Genomic DNA, 17,246 nt, shown 5'->3' with positions numbered 1-17,246 from the left:
AAAGGGGTTTCTACACTAGTGGAGAGGCAAAACGCACCTCTTGAAAAGAAAGTACTCACTTAGACAGGAGCTGAGATCAATAAGATGATCAGGAGGAATATAGCAATACAAACATAAAACCCACCTTTCAAAGTGTGCAATAAGTCATGCTTAAACTCATATTCAACAACCAAACCAACCTAAAATTTATAAAGAGGAAACAAATAGTTTTTCTGCCTAATGTCCCATCATTATAATCGCTACGATATTAGCTCTCCACATATGCTAATGAGGTCATTAATGAAAGTACATTAATTAAGTTCTAATATTAAGTGCTAATATATCGGAAGTCAAATCAGCCTCTTGCCATATAATAACTGGGTAAGAATACGTGGTGTCCACAGGTTGTTTCTGCCAAAGTCCTTACCGCGGCAGGTCGGATTCATGTCATCCTCTCTCTCTCTCTCTATCTCTCTCTCTCTCTCTCTCTCTCCCTCTCCCCCTGCCTTTCCTGTCTATCTCTACTACCACTGTAAAAAAAAAAAGAAATGGACAAAATCAGTGATAGAACAGTGTGGTGAGATCCCATTAATTGGATAACGACATACTGTCCTCCTGCTTATGTAAATACTAACTAGAGTTCTGAATGTGTATTAATCCGCAGCTGAAAATAGTCCCCAATAAATGTGCAGTCACTCCGTTTGAGTAACAATTAATGGAAATTACATGAACCGGCTGTTTTAGGAAATTACTGAACTTTTTTTAATTTAAAGTTATATATTTCACGAGCCATTTTTAAAGATTGAAATATTTACTTTGATGAGATAAGGTTGGGACTAAACAGACAAAATAGGGAAGTTGCGAGATAAACTAACACGTTGTTGGTTTTGGTCTTCTCATAGGATTTGTAGACACTAGTAAAGACATAGAACATCACCAGCCTCATCCCTTAAGGCATGTGTGAGGTGGGATGGTCACTGAGAATGGAGTACGGTGTCAATGTTGTTTTTTAACCTTTAAATCCGAATTTCTAAAGGGTGACGTGAAAGAGTAGATGGAATACTGATTTAGACTTTGTACAGGGTGGTTCAAAGATTCACTTTTACTATTACACAGGTATGTACTATGGTTTCAATCAATGAATAAGTCTTCAGATCAAAGTTCATATATTATTTGCTGATGCCCATCAAGTCATATTTTGTTATTTTTAGGTTTGCAAATAAATTGATGAATGAAATGGTCTTTGGGGTGGGTTTAGACACTTGCCCTATGTATTAAAAAAGACCTAAAACATAATTGTGTTATCTAGAAAATGCACTGTCACAAACCAGAAAGGCTGTTTTTTCTGTTTCTTGAAAAATAAATAGTTTTCACCTTCCATGACGGCCGCGACAAGTTATCAACATTGAAGATAACTTTTCAAATAATTATGTCTTTCCACCTTTTTCCAGCCATCACCTACACACCCAACTACAAGAAGACTCCTCCTCCTGTCCCACCACGCACCACCTCCAAACCCCTCATCTCCATCACGGCCCAGAGCAGCACCGAGTCCACCCAGGACGCTTACCACGAGGGGAGACATCCTCATGGTGGGATGTGGGCCCCTGATGGTCTCAGCCTGGGGCTGAGACCAGGCAGGGCGCTCTATAACTCCACTGACAGCCTGGACAGCACCAAGGCCGTGACTATAGCCATGGAGGCGGCCGGAGTCATGGCCGGAAAAAGACACCCGTCCACAGACAGCCACAGCTCGGTGCTCACCTGCGACAAGGCCATCTTGGTGTCCAAGGCTGAGGAGTACCTCAAGACACCTCGGTCGTCTATAGGGATACAGGTCAGTCTTGTCTGTATGATGAAAAGATCCACCACAACCACAAACCTATTCTTGGTTGCATAATGATACAGAATATTCTCACACACATACATTCAACTCAGAAACACTGCTCTCTTTCCAGCAGCTAAAAATAGCAAGAGTGAGTCATATTACTGCAATCAATCAATTAAGATTCAACTCATGCTGGAGCAGGTTTTAGTGAATGATCGTTCACTCCATGGTCCATTCACTCCCTCTCCACTTACTGTACCTTTCCCTCTTTCTCATTCACAATCCCTCTCTCTGCTTCTCTCCTCTCCTCCTCCTTTACTTCTTCGTCCCTCTCCATCTCCCACTCTCTGTGATCTTACTTTGGTTTGTTTTCCTCATTCTTTGATACTGGCTGAGGCCCTGGTGTTGTTGATCTCATGTCACAGTCCAAAGGTTGCAGGTCTGTGGCAGAACAAAAAGAGAGGAATCTGTGGCAGCTCACATCACCACCTCAGTGTCTTTTCAAAGCAAACTATCAAAGTTACTCAAGGAATTTCAGAATTTAAAAGTCATGGATGGTATCTTCTCTTATGCTGTGCTTCGTGAGTAGTTTTCTGCCCTTTATTTTTCTTGGTTCATATACTTGGGTTCTCAGCACCTCTTTATCATTATGATTCCCTCTGTCCACATTTACTTTCCTCTTATCTTTCCTGAGAGTACTAACTCAATTATTATTCTCTTTCCCACCCATAAATCTATGCATTCATTCACACGCTCACCCCCCTCTCTGCTGACTGTCGGACTTGCTTAGACAAGTGCAAAGTTGAACTCAAAAACCTTTCAAATATTTGAAAATTCTGGATATGTTTCAATGTCGTTGGGTGCTGTTGCAAAATAAATCAAGCGCACCTTAAAGGGTAATTGCTGAGTTTTTTTCAGCTGATATTAATAAAGTCCTTTGGCTGGAGATTGGTCTAACACCCAAATTACACTGAAGCCATTGACTGTCAGATGTTGCCATCGGGGAGTCGGCCAGTGGATAAATTATCCCTTCAAAGTCAATTGATCCTGCTACACTTGCTGCGTTCTATCACATCCAGACTTAGAGAGTATCCAGCAGCATGTTTCAGAACCCAAACATTATATTTCACCATTATGTGTAAATGCGAGCAATGAAAAACAGCCTCCAACACATTACTTCTTATACGCTATTAAAATGATGTACTGGAATTCAGTCTGCAGAAACCTGGTTACTCTCTGCTCTCTCCCAGTTTACACAGAGTTTAAGGAATGAAGTCATCGCAAAGTGATCACGATAATTAAAACGAAGGATTAAGAGAAACTTGGTTAATGCAGTAACATTGCACAGCTTGGTGAACCCCAGGTCAAGTGGACACATAAATATACTTCTACCATGTTACTTGTGTGCCTGCGTCTATAAAGACTTCAGATAAGCAAAGTATTGCTGTGGCAGGATTGGCTTGGAATGAAAAGAAAAAATCTGTATGTGAAAACTCCACAACAAACAACAGATTGCTAGACTTACTCACTTTTACTGAGCAGAAAGACAGTACAGCACAGGCAGCACAGGTTCCACATGCGTGTGGAGAACAAAAATGAGTCAGTGTGGCCCATATCTGAGCCATCGTCATTAATCACTGATACATTTAATTGCAGCCTTGTTTCAAAAATGTAGAAGCTTTGGAGAGACAAATCAGCTGAGCGTAAAAGCAAGTTTCGCAGTGACCAGGTTACATTACTTTCCTGCCTCGTACACCGCCTCGTCATGTATTCATTCATTTGCTCAGTGTCTTCCTCGTATCACCTCACCACTCAGTGAGTGAGCAGATAACTCTTTACGCTACTCTCTGTCAGACACTTAATACCTCACCCACATACAGTACTTACAGTTTCTGTTTCCTGTTAGTGAGAGTCAGAGTCAGTCATCCAAGGCCGATCTGCCGCCTAACCACACTGATGAGTGCTAATTTTAAATAGCAGAGCTCATTGTCATGCCTCACCAAACTTCGCAGTGGGCGAAGCGCAATCGAGGCTCCATCTTTCCAAATCAGCGCACATGCAGCTCGGATTTAGCTTGTTCATTACCAGCAGAGGTGAATACAGATCAAATACAGTGTGGAGGAGCTAAGTGTGAAGCAGAAAGAGCAGGACGCCGTTCAGGAGGATGAGAGGAAGTGTAGTTATGGGAAGAGCAGCCAGGGAGAAAGTAAATATGTATTTGTGTGTGTGTGCATGTGTGCAAATGTGAATGAGAGCGACAGAGAATTGTATTGGCTTCCAAATTGGCTGCAGTGATGTGTGTAAAGTCCATAAGCACATTTGGTTAGTAATGTAGGTGCAATAAAGGTCTATATTTACAGAAACATCTGAGAGGGACTGAGATGCAGAGAAGGCAGCTTGGCAACAACATTTCTTTAAAAAAAAAAGAAGAAGTGTCCCAGGAACTCCCTTTGGAAGCATCCAGCCCCTCACCGCCAGTCCACCACCACTCTGAATGTCTGTTTGATTGTCTGAACTTCACAGTATCAGCGTGTTGGTGCTGAGCGTGGCTGCCTTTTAGGACACTTAGGCCATGACCTCAGTTTTTATTTATTTTTATCAACCTGGTGGAATTGGACTTCAATTCTAGTTATAAACTTACATACGGTGGATTTTTTTTTTTTTTTTTTTTTGCAGAATCCAGTGATTTATACTTAAAATATTTTATTTGGATAACTTTTTGATCCACAGAAATAAATAATTCTACATTTTATTCTTCGTAGTGTGGCATTTATGTTGGGGAATCAAAGGCTTAAGAAGTGTTTATTCTGGTTACTAGGCTAAATAGAGATAAAATTCAGAGTTATAGATCGTAATTAGAGTTTATTTAGCTGAGTTTGTTTATTGTCAAAGGAATTTCCGAAAACAAGCTCTATTTAAAAACTACAGAAAATGTAGTTGAATTAATAATTCAGAAAATAAACATTTTAGAGATTATATTTCTTTGAGGCTGTTGCGTTCGCTCTCCATGCATGAGATGCTCTGTCTAACTTCAAGCCCATATTGTTTCCTGCTCGTTAGTTGATAATTTCCGTCGATGTGATGACAATAACATGTTACAGCAAGCGACTCTTGGGACTTTTCAAATATCGATTTATCTACATAGCAGACAGGCTTTGTTGACCTCATCATATCATATGGCCAATCAGTCTGTTTCACCTGCTACTGGAAGCATAATTAACCTGAATTAGCCAGCCTCTGCATTGATCTGCCGTTTGCTTTTCACACCCTCTATCTCAGAAGGTCAACGTGTTTTTAATCTCTGCCCGTGTGGACGTGGTGTCGTATTGACTTCCCGTAGCCCTCAGAGGCCACTTTGCAGCTGCACTTTTGCTACGTTAAAGCTGCGACGTGTTTGTGTTCTAAAGCGCTGATTGATTTATTTACTGAAATAGTTTTAATTGGAGCCGTAATGAAGTTGTATAAAGCGGAAGTCAAAGCTTTTAACCTTAAACGCGGCCACTGGCTGGCAAAAGTCACCAGGTGGTGTTTGTGTGTTTTGGATGAAAGTCGCAGTGGCTCTGTTCGACTTTCCGCTGATGCTCACAGTTTCCACACCTGTGCTGAAATTGTGACTGTGATTACCGATGCAGCGTGTGTGTGTGTGTGTGTGTGTGTGTGTGTGTGTGTGTGTGTGTGTGTGTGTGTCCAGCATATCTCTATATACATACACCTAAACGTCTCCAGGGTAGGTAAGCCTATAGGACATAAATCTCACGGCCTCCTGGATGTTTTGTCTTCCTTCAGTCTTTATCCATCACAGAGATGAAACTCATCCTCTCCTCATGAGTTGGACTCTGCTCTGCTTCTAACACAAAGTAATGGAGGTCACCTCGGCGAGCTGCTCCACACTCATTTCCTTCCCGCTAACAGCTTCTCCCAAACGGCCTGACAGAATACAAAATGGCTCTCCAAAAATGTCACTCCCCAGCTTTAATACTGACCACTCCACACCAAAGATGGGGTTGACATTTCTCCACGACACAAGGCCACCCTTTTTTGAACCCGTGCCTTTGACTCACTCTTGCAAACTCTCGCTGAAGATTTATGAATGTCAGAGGCCTCATATGGACATTTCTGGATGGCTCCTGCAATCATTCTGGTGGCAAAGGCACGATTGATGTTCCTGATATGACAGAAAAATAAACTGATTTCTTTTTAGTGCACTCCGTGTTATAAAGAAACACACTAATCAAAAGATAGATATCGTAGAAAAAGTGAATCCAGGAGAGCTACATTCAAAAGGAAAGAAATGGCACATCGCTTCCTACCAGTAACCACATCGGCCACTCTGAACTATCAAACTTTGGATGTGCAGACCATTTCTGATACAGTCACGATGAAAAAAAGGCTCAGTGGGCACTAAAGAAGAAAGACTGATAATACAAAAAAGACCAAGAGAGGCTTAAGACACCAAAGAAAGAAAAAGATTGTGACAGTAAGCCAGCAGGAAATTGTGAACTCTAGACAAAGAGAGAAGTGAAAGCAAAGAAATAAAAAAAAAAAAAAGAGAGAGAGATGAGAGAAACAAGGAAAAAGTGACAGATAAAAAGAACCAGCAGAAATGGTGAGCAGTGACAGGGTTTCCATAAAGCCAGTAAAATGTGGGGCTCCAGGGAGTGGTGCAGGCAGCGATAAAGAGTCTCTGAGTCTGGGCTGCTGGATCAGGTTCTCAGCCACGCAGCAGCAGGGAGGATCATCATCACTCACTCTTGCTTCCCATCCCATAATATCCACTAATGTTGCCCTATCTGTCACTGCGTAACTATGGTCACACAGTCATGAATACTTGGCCAATACATACTACCTCACTTACAGTATTGAGCAGTTTTTCAGTGGATTTTGGAGGCAGTATAACAGGATGCAAATACAACATTGGCTTATTATGACCTTATAAAGTTGATACGGCTAACTTGTTAGCTCCATTAGCGCGCATTTGAAGTGATGTTCCTGGCTACCTGAAGACTGTAAAAATCCAATGTTCACTCTCCTGTTAGGTTTGTTTTGGTATAAAAATATTTCTGTGAGAAATATTTTTACTCTTTAGCGACTAAACAGTCGTCATTGTTTCTCAGTTAGTTGCTAACTTTATGTAGCTGCCGTTTGGTGCTAGGCTGACGGAGTACAGTGGGTTTAACAGAGCTTTACCACTAAAAACGCTGCCTGTGTTGAGAGACTATGCTAGCATGGTGAGAGTGAGCCAAAACATAGTTATGTGACCTATTGTTCAGATAAAAATACTGATTGGAACGACTTTAACCCCGATGGAGTCCTGCCAGTTTCAAAAATATTGATTACAGCACAAGAAAATACCTTAATTTTTTTGCTTCTTGTATTTCTATTTTATTGTAAATCATATGACCTGAATTTGAGAACTATAATATTGCACATGTGTGTTGCTCATACTCATTTAAACACAGCACTGCAGCACAGCAACAGCTTGATGAGCAGAAATCTGAAAATAATAAAACATAAACATTACAAATTTTCAGTTAATGAGCATGTTGAGGCATTATATAGTGTGCGGCATAACATGCAGCACAGCCCAAACTCCTCTGTAGTAAACCTCTTCAGTCTGTTACCTTTACAGCCTCTGTAAATCATACAGTGTTTACTTTCAGACAGGCACTGTACAGTTAAGGTGCTCTGTCCAGTCCCAAACCAATAAAACCCAGTAACACTGGGGAATGGTCACTCACATAATGAGAGGCACTGTTGATTTGTTTCATTTCCTCATATTAGGTGGAAGCAGCCACAGACTCTGAATCTGAAAGCAAAGGCTTACGGGAGTACCACTCTGTTGGGATCCAGGTAGAAGATGACAAGAAAGGGTGAGATAATGATTTAAATTGTGTAATCTTTGGATGTTTTTCTCTAACTTTTACAAACAACAGCCCCATTGTTACTACCATTATTTGTAATTTTAGGCTGTGTATGTGTATCTCTGCAGACAGGGCAGGTTCAAACGCTCCAACAGCGTGACTGCAGCTGTGCAGGCTGACATGGAGTTGGAGGGCTTCCCTACCATGGAGGACAAAGGCCTGCAGTTTGGTGGGGGCTTCCAGCGTCACTCAGAGCCCAGCACGCCTACACAGTACGGGGCTGTGCGAACCGTTCGCACCCAGGGGCTCTTCAGCTACCGTGAAGATTACCGTACCCCTGCTGAACCCCCCAGCCCCAGGGAGACGACCAGTGAGACCACCTGGCAGCTGGAACCCCCCTCCCCACGGGAGAGCGCGGTCTCGTCAGGCGAGTCGGGCAGGGCGTCCCCCTCCCTGCGGAGGGATGGGAGCTGGTTCATGCAACTGCTCCACACAGAGACCAAGAGGATGGAGGGCTGGTGCAAAGAGATGGAGGCAGAAGCTGAAGAGAATGACCTGACAGAGGACAGTGAGTGGTCTGCTGAAAGCTTCCTATATTTCTGATTTTTGATTTTTTTTTTTTAATGTGCTACACTGAACCTATGGCGCTGTGTGTGTTGTACAGTATTTGATATGCTGTGTGTGTGTGTCTCAGTCCTAGGCAAGATCCGAAGTGCAGTGGGAAGCGCTCAGCTGCTCATGTCTCAGAAATTTCAGCAATTCTACTGGCTGTGTCAGCAAAACCTGGTAAGAAACCTATCAAAGAGAGGCAGTATGTGAGTGCTCTCTCTCTCTCTCTCTCTCTCACACAGACACACACACACACCAACACACACTCACACATACTATACTTTTGCAAGTGAAATGCACTTATATAATATTATTATTTTTGACCTTCATGCTAACTCTAGTTGAGTCAAGTTGTGTTGTGGAAAGAAAATTTTATCAGATGATCTTTTGCATATATCTCAACAAGAATAAAAGAGACAACAGAAACAACACTGTACTAACATGATCACTGGAAACGGTGGATAGTAAGTGTTTGGCATATGATTATCCATATATGGCAAAGCATAAAACAAAAAGAAAAGACGTATAAAACTATATGGTCTGTTTTGTCTATGTAGGAATTTATAGATAATGTCTCTGTGTCAGTAAAAAAATCTAATTTAGTTATTTTCGTGGCAACTCAGACAAACTTAGAGTTCAAGTCACATGTAGGACATCCAGTTTTTCAGTCCATTCGTCAGGCCCAGGTCAGAATCTAAGTAATGTTACTCCACTCAACTTTCTTCTATACGCAAAAATTAGAAAACATCATATCTGAATTTTAATTAATAGGAAGAGAAATTATTGTGCCTCGGTTGCAGTGTGAAAGAAAGAAACAAGACAAAAAAAAAAACTTTTGTCTTTAAAAACAGCTCCACACTCCTTTACGTGGCCTCACAACCTTAGTTCTCCAACCTGTGGTCCACATTTAGTGCTTTCACTGGCACTATCAAACTGAATCAAAACTCCTTGAGTATGGCATTGATTGTGGAAAGCTACAATGCGGAGAATCAGTAGCTCAATAGCACATTTATATGTGACCTGAATGTTTTGAAATGAACAATACACGAGCGTGGATGGACGTGTTCTCTGCGATGCAGCTCGCTCCTGAGAGGACAAGAGAAGAGAGCTGAGGGCTGAGCCAAACCGGAGGTTTAAATGGAGCTAAATATCCAGACAGCAAGCCGCTCTATCGCTCATCCAGGGGGTCAGGAGCACACACAGGGTCAGGGATTTCCGCCTCACATTTTTCTTTGCACTGTTCACAACTGGTTTTATTGATCTGAGCCAAGCACCCAATATTTCAAATGAAGTTGGGGTAGAGTTATGAGAGATAGTGATGCTGTATTTGCAATGTGAAGCAGAAACTGCTCATCCTGGGGGGAATGGGAATTGCATGGGGATTAGATACAGAGAACCAGCCTTTTAGACCAAGTCAAGTGCGTTTTGTCCTCTAAAGGAGACGGTATTATGCAGGTTTACTCTGCAACTTCTTCATTACAAACAGCTGCATCATTTCTCCACATGGCAAATGCATAAAGATCAATACTCACAGCACGTTTTGGCTTCACTTGTGAAATAAATGCTCACGAATTTGCAGTTTGAAAAGACGTCTAATTGCGTTTTATCAGCCTGCTTCTCTCTACCTCATGGATCGACTTTCATAAAGCTCGACTCTGAAAAGAGACAAACAGTTTGCGTGGAGCACTTCTCTGGGAGGAGCTCCAGGATTAAAAGCACACACTGACACAGCCAGGGTTTAAAACTTACTCTGACTCTTCCTAAATCTGGCAGCTCTGGATACTTGAAGCCTTAAGACTTCCGAGACCGTTTGCAGAACATCTCAAGGTCAGGGGTCAGAATAAAGCTGATGAAGTGCTGAGGCAGTTCCACGGTAATTACAGATAACAGAAATGTGTTCCCAGCTTACCTCACCTGATGGATGCTATGATCTTTAAAATCTTATGGTATGTTTTTTTGATTCTTTTGCTGCACAAGAAAAGAGTTATACTGATCCCAAAATGCTAAACAAATATGAAAGTAAAACGATGACTCGATGAGAATTATATGCAAATTTTAGTCACGCCATTTGACATTACAAATATCACAGTAAGATTACTGTAAACATGAAACAAAGCACAGTTGGTCTAAAGCTAGCTGACAAATGTCTTTTTCATTCACATTTTTTGTTTGTTTCTGTGATGTCATAAGATTTTCCTTTTAGAGGATCATTAATGTTTAAAGTCAAAGTCAGATAAAGTCAGGTTGGTGGTTTTATTCCCGCCTCCTCCAGTCCGCATTTCAATGTGTCCTTGGGCAAGATACTGAACCCCACATTGCAACTGATGTATCATCAGTGTGTGAATGTGCGTATACGATAGAATAGCGCTACATGTGTAGGGAAAAAGCACTGTACGAATGTTTGTGTGAGTGGGGTGAATGTGGCTTCTATTATAAGAGGGGTTTGAGTAGTCTATAACTAGAAAATAACTATATATAAGTGCAGTCCATTTACCATTTATTCTGGTAAAAACAGGATCCTGTAGCAGGATATGATGCCACATTGAAAGGGGGAGAAATAAACCACAGGAAACAAAGCTGGAAAAAAATAATATAATAACTCTCCCATGGCTGTAGCGCGGATAGCACCAGGCACTGCCATCATACTGCACGTCTGTTAGACCATCAGGCAGCAGCACCCTTCACCAGCCACATAATCTAAATGTCATAAGGTTTCGAGCGTGAGTGTGGGAATGTCGCTGGGGTTGTAGAGTCGGCACGTCCCTTCTTAGATGTTTTGTTTAAGCAGGTCCACGGTTTCTGGAATCTGGAGTCTGACACTGACTAAGCTGCAGATTCTGCTGGCCTGAGACGCATTGAAAGAAATGAAAAACCAACCTGAAACACGAGGTTGACTTGAACAAGTGAACATCTTTATTATACACACTTTCTTTAATACTCGGTTTCTTTAGTCACAGTGAAAAATTTAACGTACTCAACATCGCTTCTTAAATGTCAATAGTTCATACAGAAAGCAAACTCATGACCTTTGTATTATCAGCTCCGTGTTCTTTAAAAGGTCCTGAATAAATTACACAGTGTGGTGTGGAAGGAGCTCCTTGTATGATTAGACCATTGTTAAGAAAATTGTCTTTTTCACACTATTGTTGTACCATAGATTAGTCCAGCCACAGTGTCTCTTTGTAGATCACCCAAGAAGAAGTGAACAAAGATGTGGACTTACTCTTATTATCTAAAAAAAAAAAGAGTGTTAGCACAGATTCTTGTGACTCATTAAAACCAGAGACAATGAAACGCTCTTCAATCTGATGTTCACTTCATTTCAGGTTTCAAGTGGTGAATAGGACCCAATTGACAAAGGCAGTTTATTATTTCTAAGCTCATCCATGGAAATATGACAGGATTGGTCTCCATCACAAGTTGTTATCCCTCATTTCAACCAAAAGCCCAAAACTAGTATCCATGCCTGTTTTGAGTGTGATAAGGACATCTAGTGGATCTAAGCCGAAGTGCACTGACCACTATGGTCATGACTGTCTTCATGTCCACGTGCTCATGTGCAGAGGTGGAGGAGATATCCAGATCCATCACTTAAGTAAAAGTACCAACACAGAAAAGTCCATTTAAAGTTTAATTCCTACTTAATTAAAAGTACATAAACAAAAGCGCATAAGTAAAATGTAGTGAAAGTTTTAAAGTAAAAGTACAGTTTTGGTCTGATATATTGTTATATATGACATCATCAGCTGATTAATAGTGACGCATCAGCGTGTAAGCAGCATGTCACTGTTGCAGCTGCTAGTTTGAATTTATTTATATACAGGAATACAAGATAAATCTGAGGGGTTGTGAGATGATTGATGAAAGAGGAAAGAAGGAAAAACAAAGTTCTGTTTTCAGTTTCTGGACTTTTTCTCTTTTCCACTATCTGGTTCATTACTTAATGTCACCGCAGACATTAATACCATCTTTGTTGTAACTCCTCTCACCTGCATCTCATGTAGGACCCTAGTGCCATGCCGCGGCCAACCTCTCAGGACCTGGCCGGGTTCTGGGACCTACTGCAGCTCTCCATCGACGACGTCACCATGAAGTTTGACCAGCTGCAGCAGATCAAGAACAACAACTGGAGGCCCGTCGACAGCCCAGAGAAGAAGGTGAGAAGTTCCCCTGGCAGTGTTAGCCATGAACCCAGGTAGCCTGAAGATGTTACTGCTTTGTCGGGTGCATGTATTTTGTATAATGATCCTGACAAAACTTCAAAGACTGGAAGTGATTCAGCGCTTTTCTGTGGAAGCATTAAAAACATATGAATGTAAGAAACAGTCAGAAGTTTGATTCTTCCAATTTACTTGATGAAGCATTTTTGATTAGGGATTAAATATTATTAGGAGAAGAAAAATAATTTATTTATTAAGTTATTTAGTTATTTAGTTATTTTTATTTTTGCAAGGTTGGCTAAGTTTTGGAGAAAGTATGGGAGGGTTTTTAACAAAAACACACACACATCTAATGTGCAATTTAATGGCTATATAATATGAAAACTATTGTCTATAAATATTTGTACACTAATCAAAATTCTCTATGCACGTTTAATTGGCCAATTGGCAAATTTTGTACTGTTTTTTTCTATTTATATTACATTTCTTATAGGAAAGGATGTAGGCATAGCTTAGAAAATATGAATCATTCTGGGGAAGGCCTTTGCTTTGAAAAAAACATAACATAAACATGTTTTATTAATTATTCTCTCTTCTTCTTAAAGCCACCAGCTCCTGTACCAAAGAAGACAGTTCGACAGAGGAGTGCGGTGACCAGGGAGAAATCCTTAGACCTCCCAGACAGACACCGACAAGAGGCCCGTCGGCGGCTCATGGCAGCCAAGCGAGCAGCCTCTTTCCGGCAGAACTCAGCCTCGGAGCGAGCGGACAGCATCGAGATTTATATTCCCGAGGCTCAGACTAGACTTTGAGGAGATAGGGTCAGGGGCCAACATGTCTCCCTGCTCCCACGTTTAAACAACTTTAAAACTAGCCTTTTTTCTAGACTGCTACTCTCTTTACTCTTCCTTTATCCATCTGTTGTCTGATCTCGATAGCCATCCTCAGTGCCCATCACCATCGGTCTGTAGGATGTGCCAAGCCTCTTCTCCCATTGCCAGAATAAGTGTTAGCAGAAATGTATGTCTGACATGGGTTGGTTGGGTTTCTCCTTGGTTTGCTGGTGATCACGATACCCAGCCTACAAGCTCTCTCATCCAATGTCCTGGATGGGTACATCTGTAGTTTTTCAGCATTTGCAAAGTGCCATTTAAAAAGTGCAGCTTTGAAAACCTACCAGCAACCAGGCCTTTGAGCTAAAAGAGTAAATGAGAGAAATTATATTTATTTCAAGTTGTTCAAAAAGGGTCAAAGTTAGTAATACTTCAGTATTTTTAAATAATTTAAGGTTACATTGTGACTCTTTTTTTCTCTGTTCGTTTTGGAGTAAATGTTAATTACAAGCTAAATATCACAAAATTGTTGTAAGTTCAAAACTTTGAAAAGTGCCAATGCTTGAAATACCTCAACTATGTGCATGTGGCACTGATCACCCATTCAAGGTTATTCAGGCAGCCCTTATAAGCTCTGGACTGGTCAGTGTTGAAAAATGCAGCTTTCTACCCAATCTGGTTGTAGTCAAACATTTTTCATGGTCTGGATTGGTGTTAGATTGACATCTGTCAGCTCATTAACATGCACATTTCAAACAACTTTCCTATATATCTCATGTTCTTGTTGCCAACTTTCAAATATTGACATTTACTTGAAGCGGAAAACATGCAAGTCTTGTGCCAACATTTTCATTATGTCAATGCAGTAGAAAAAAAACTATGAAGGTTTGTGTAACTCCTTAGATCAAAATGTGTAGACAAACGCACTTATGCACTTATTACAATTGTCTCTATTTCCAAGGGAAATGTACATACCCAAGTTCACAATAGTACTGTTGTATTTTTGAATTGTGAGCGGGAAGAATATTCATTGTGTATTTTTTTTTCGCACAGATCCACTGCTTGCCTGCCCTCTCTATTGCTTTTGACAAATCTGGATTTGTTGCATACATACAGGGGCTTGTTCACACACACTCACACACACACACAAACACACACAAACACACACACACACACACACACAGACAAAACCAAACTGCTGTGTTTTCATCTAAAATACTTCTCTCAGGCGCTTCCAAGTAGCGCCCCCAGCCACAGTTAATGAGGAGTGATAGAAAAAAATCCTCCCAAAACATAAACAAAATATCTGCATACGAGTTGCTTTAATCAAAGACAGAGCTTTGTAATTTTCATATTTCTTGAAAAGTTCTGTGTTGCTGAAAGTCTACCTAAGCAGTATCATAACTGCACTGACTCCCTCTAGGAAACACTGAGAAGTAATGAAAAGAAATTGGGGCAAAGGCATTCCAGAGGGAAGCAAGTCCCAAATAACCAAAACTCTGCACGTCTCCCGTTGAAAGGAAATAAATGAGGAATGGGATATTAGTTGTCTGTGGCTCTGCAGACCTGTGGGTGATATTTTGTCACAACATGACGTAGTTACCTAGATATTATTATTTGCCTTTGATTACCATCGCAATGCTGAGATACACTCGAGAGGCTGGTTGCACCAGCTCTTTGTAAATGCAAACTTAACCTAGTTCTAACATGTTTGACAGAACTAACTGGAGATTTCTGCATAAATTAAAGTGGGTTGCACTACACAAGCAAATTCATACGTAGAGATTAGCTGTAACAAAATATATAATTACACCTACTCGGTGTCAGGTGTAACTGCAACATAGCTAACTGAACCAGCTGACAAACAAGCGTTAGCTTGCTATATGTGACCTGTTCAGATTGAAGAGTCAAGGAGTTCACATGAAATATGGTCAACATATCTGACCTGATACTGGATAAAGTGCTTCAAACGTTTAAATGATGCAAACTAGTAATGCTTTAAATTAAATTTAATAAAAATAACACAACATACATTAAATTACAAAACGTTTTGCTAATTACATCATGCTAAATGACTAAACTGTGACAGTTAGGCGAGCATAATGACGGTCATTCTAAACTGCATGAATAGTCCTAAGTCTGACAGTGCAGTTTGTGATGCTGGAGTGACTTCCTTTTTACATTGTTTATAGCTTTTGAATGGACCATGCTGCCAGTGTTTCCTAGCAACTCATTTAAACATTACTAAAGGCTTGACCAGCCAAGACGTCTTTTGAGTTTTTGCAGTGCAACCCAGTTTTGTAAATCTCTAGTTTGAAATCAGCCCGGAGATTCTAAAATCTTTAGCATTTTACACACAGACTTGGTAATGGATTTACAACTAACTGGTGCAACCCATATCCTGGTATGTGATGTGAAGGTGGAAAACCAACAGTCATCACAGAGTTTACGTCCAGGTGCTTTTAAGTAAATTGATCTTAAATCAAGCTCATCTTGAGCAAAAGCTAAAATTGTGCTGATCTTTATTCATTATATTGAAATCGCTGACCTAAAGACTGAAGTCTGTTGTTAAAAACTTTGGATAATCAATCAAACGGTGCTGCTTTTTATTTAATCAATACAGTACTAGATAAACAATCAATGCAACACAGTGTGCTATCAGCTGATCAAAATATCACTTGAAAGTCTATTTTTATGACTAAGAAATTTTTTGTTGATTAAATGTGCCAGTGTGCCTGGCTTCTTTAAAGGTAGGACCGTTTGGATTTATCATAGAGCATTAACATTTCAGTGAATTTGAATATTGCATGTGTGTTTTGTTGATATGTGTGTGTGTGTGTGTGTGTGTGTTTATCTTGTTTTCGTGGCGCAGTGCTGACAGATTCAGAAAAAGAGAGGGTGAATCTGGGGTTAGTGTGCGTCTGAGTCGGCTTGATTTCCCTGTTGCTACCCAACTGTGGCCTGACCTGCATCTGTCTCACACACACAACCACACAGACAGATACACATTGTCCCTGTGTCATCAGCATTCTGCTGAAATGTATTTTAGAGACCATAGCATATAATGTAAATTTTTTTGGCTACACATACCTTTTTTAACCGTTTGCATCCGTGTTAAACTTAAATCCCTGAAGACATAAAACAGCTCTGAATCCATCATGACTCCAAGTGTAGATGTGTTTACTCCAATTTGTTTCCAGTTTTCAAACCAACCTTTCACTGTATCAGAATGCATTATTCATTGTTTAGTTATCATACATTCTTGTAGCACAGCCCAGACAATACATTTCAGAGAGCTAAAAAGTATTTTCAGTCCAACAACCAAAGTCAGCTGTAGGGTGACAGTGTCTCAGACATGTGGTGCCATGCTTAAGTCACAGATTGAGCTTTTAATAGCCCACAGCTGAGTCTAAGATTACACATTTTCTTAAAAACACACTCATCTATAATTCTGCTGTTTTTTCATTGCAGAGGCAGGAACCTTAAACACTATGACAGCGGGTTTCTGGAAAGCGTCTGGGTGTTTGATGCCAGGGAGTTGGCAGAGCAGAGACGTTCCCCTGCTGTTGCCACAGTGGCAGGCAGACGGGGGAGAGACAGACTCAGCCTGACATATGCTGGCTTAGAGGAGAAGAGAGCTCCGCGCTGAGCCCCAAACTGCCGGTGTTGTATGCTGTTGTGTAGCACGGAGGCTGTTCTGTGTGGATCGCTGGGCGCTGTGCTGGGTATTTTTCAGCCTGCCTTTGACTAAGCAAAGCAGCTTATGTAAGATTTCGGGTCCTCGGTGAGATCAAGCAAACAGCCTCCAAGGCCCTTCAAAGCTTGTGTTGATAAATGTATTGCTGAATATTGGCCTACACTGTAGAACTTAAGCATCAGCACTATACACATTTTGGTTCTATCAATCTCTGCTGGGCTGGTTTCACAGAAGGCTGTGATTGAAACAACAGAGGTGTTTCTCTCATATGCAAATTGA

At 40.8% G+C, this 17,246-nt stretch overlaps 1 protein-coding gene across 1 annotated transcript in view; it reads left to right on the top strand.

Annotated features, from left to right (window-relative positions):
- dlgap2a (discs, large (Drosophila) homolog-associated protein 2a) overlaps window positions 1–16,426 on the top strand; it is a 52,269-nt gene extending 35,843 nt beyond the window's left edge. The window contains exons 7-12 of the mRNA XM_023401646.2: window positions 1,431–1,816; window positions 7,589–7,677; window positions 7,797–8,236; window positions 8,363–8,454; window positions 12,282–12,434; window positions 13,043–16,426. Coding sequence (XP_023257414.1) covers window positions 1,431–1,816; window positions 7,589–7,677; window positions 7,797–8,236; window positions 8,363–8,454; window positions 12,282–12,434; window positions 13,043–13,249 — 1,367 coding nt within the window. The 3' untranslated portion in view covers window positions 13,250–16,426. The remainder of the gene's footprint in view (window positions 1–1,430; window positions 1,817–7,588; window positions 7,678–7,796; window positions 8,237–8,362; window positions 8,455–12,281; window positions 12,435–13,042) is intronic.
- The last annotated feature ends 820 nt before the right edge of the window (window positions 16,427–17,246 follow it).

This window comes from Seriola lalandi, unplaced genomic scaffold, assembly GCF_002814215.2.
Source record: "Seriola lalandi dorsalis isolate HSWRI2012SDOR001 ecotype SW California unplaced genomic scaffold, Sedor1 jcf7180002053711, whole genome shotgun sequence".
NCBI classification, from domain to species: domain Eukaryota; kingdom Metazoa; phylum Chordata; class Actinopteri; order Carangiformes; family Carangidae; genus Seriola; species Seriola lalandi.
Note: the sequence above shows the minus strand (reverse complement) of the source record. Positions and strands in the feature narration are given on the sequence as shown.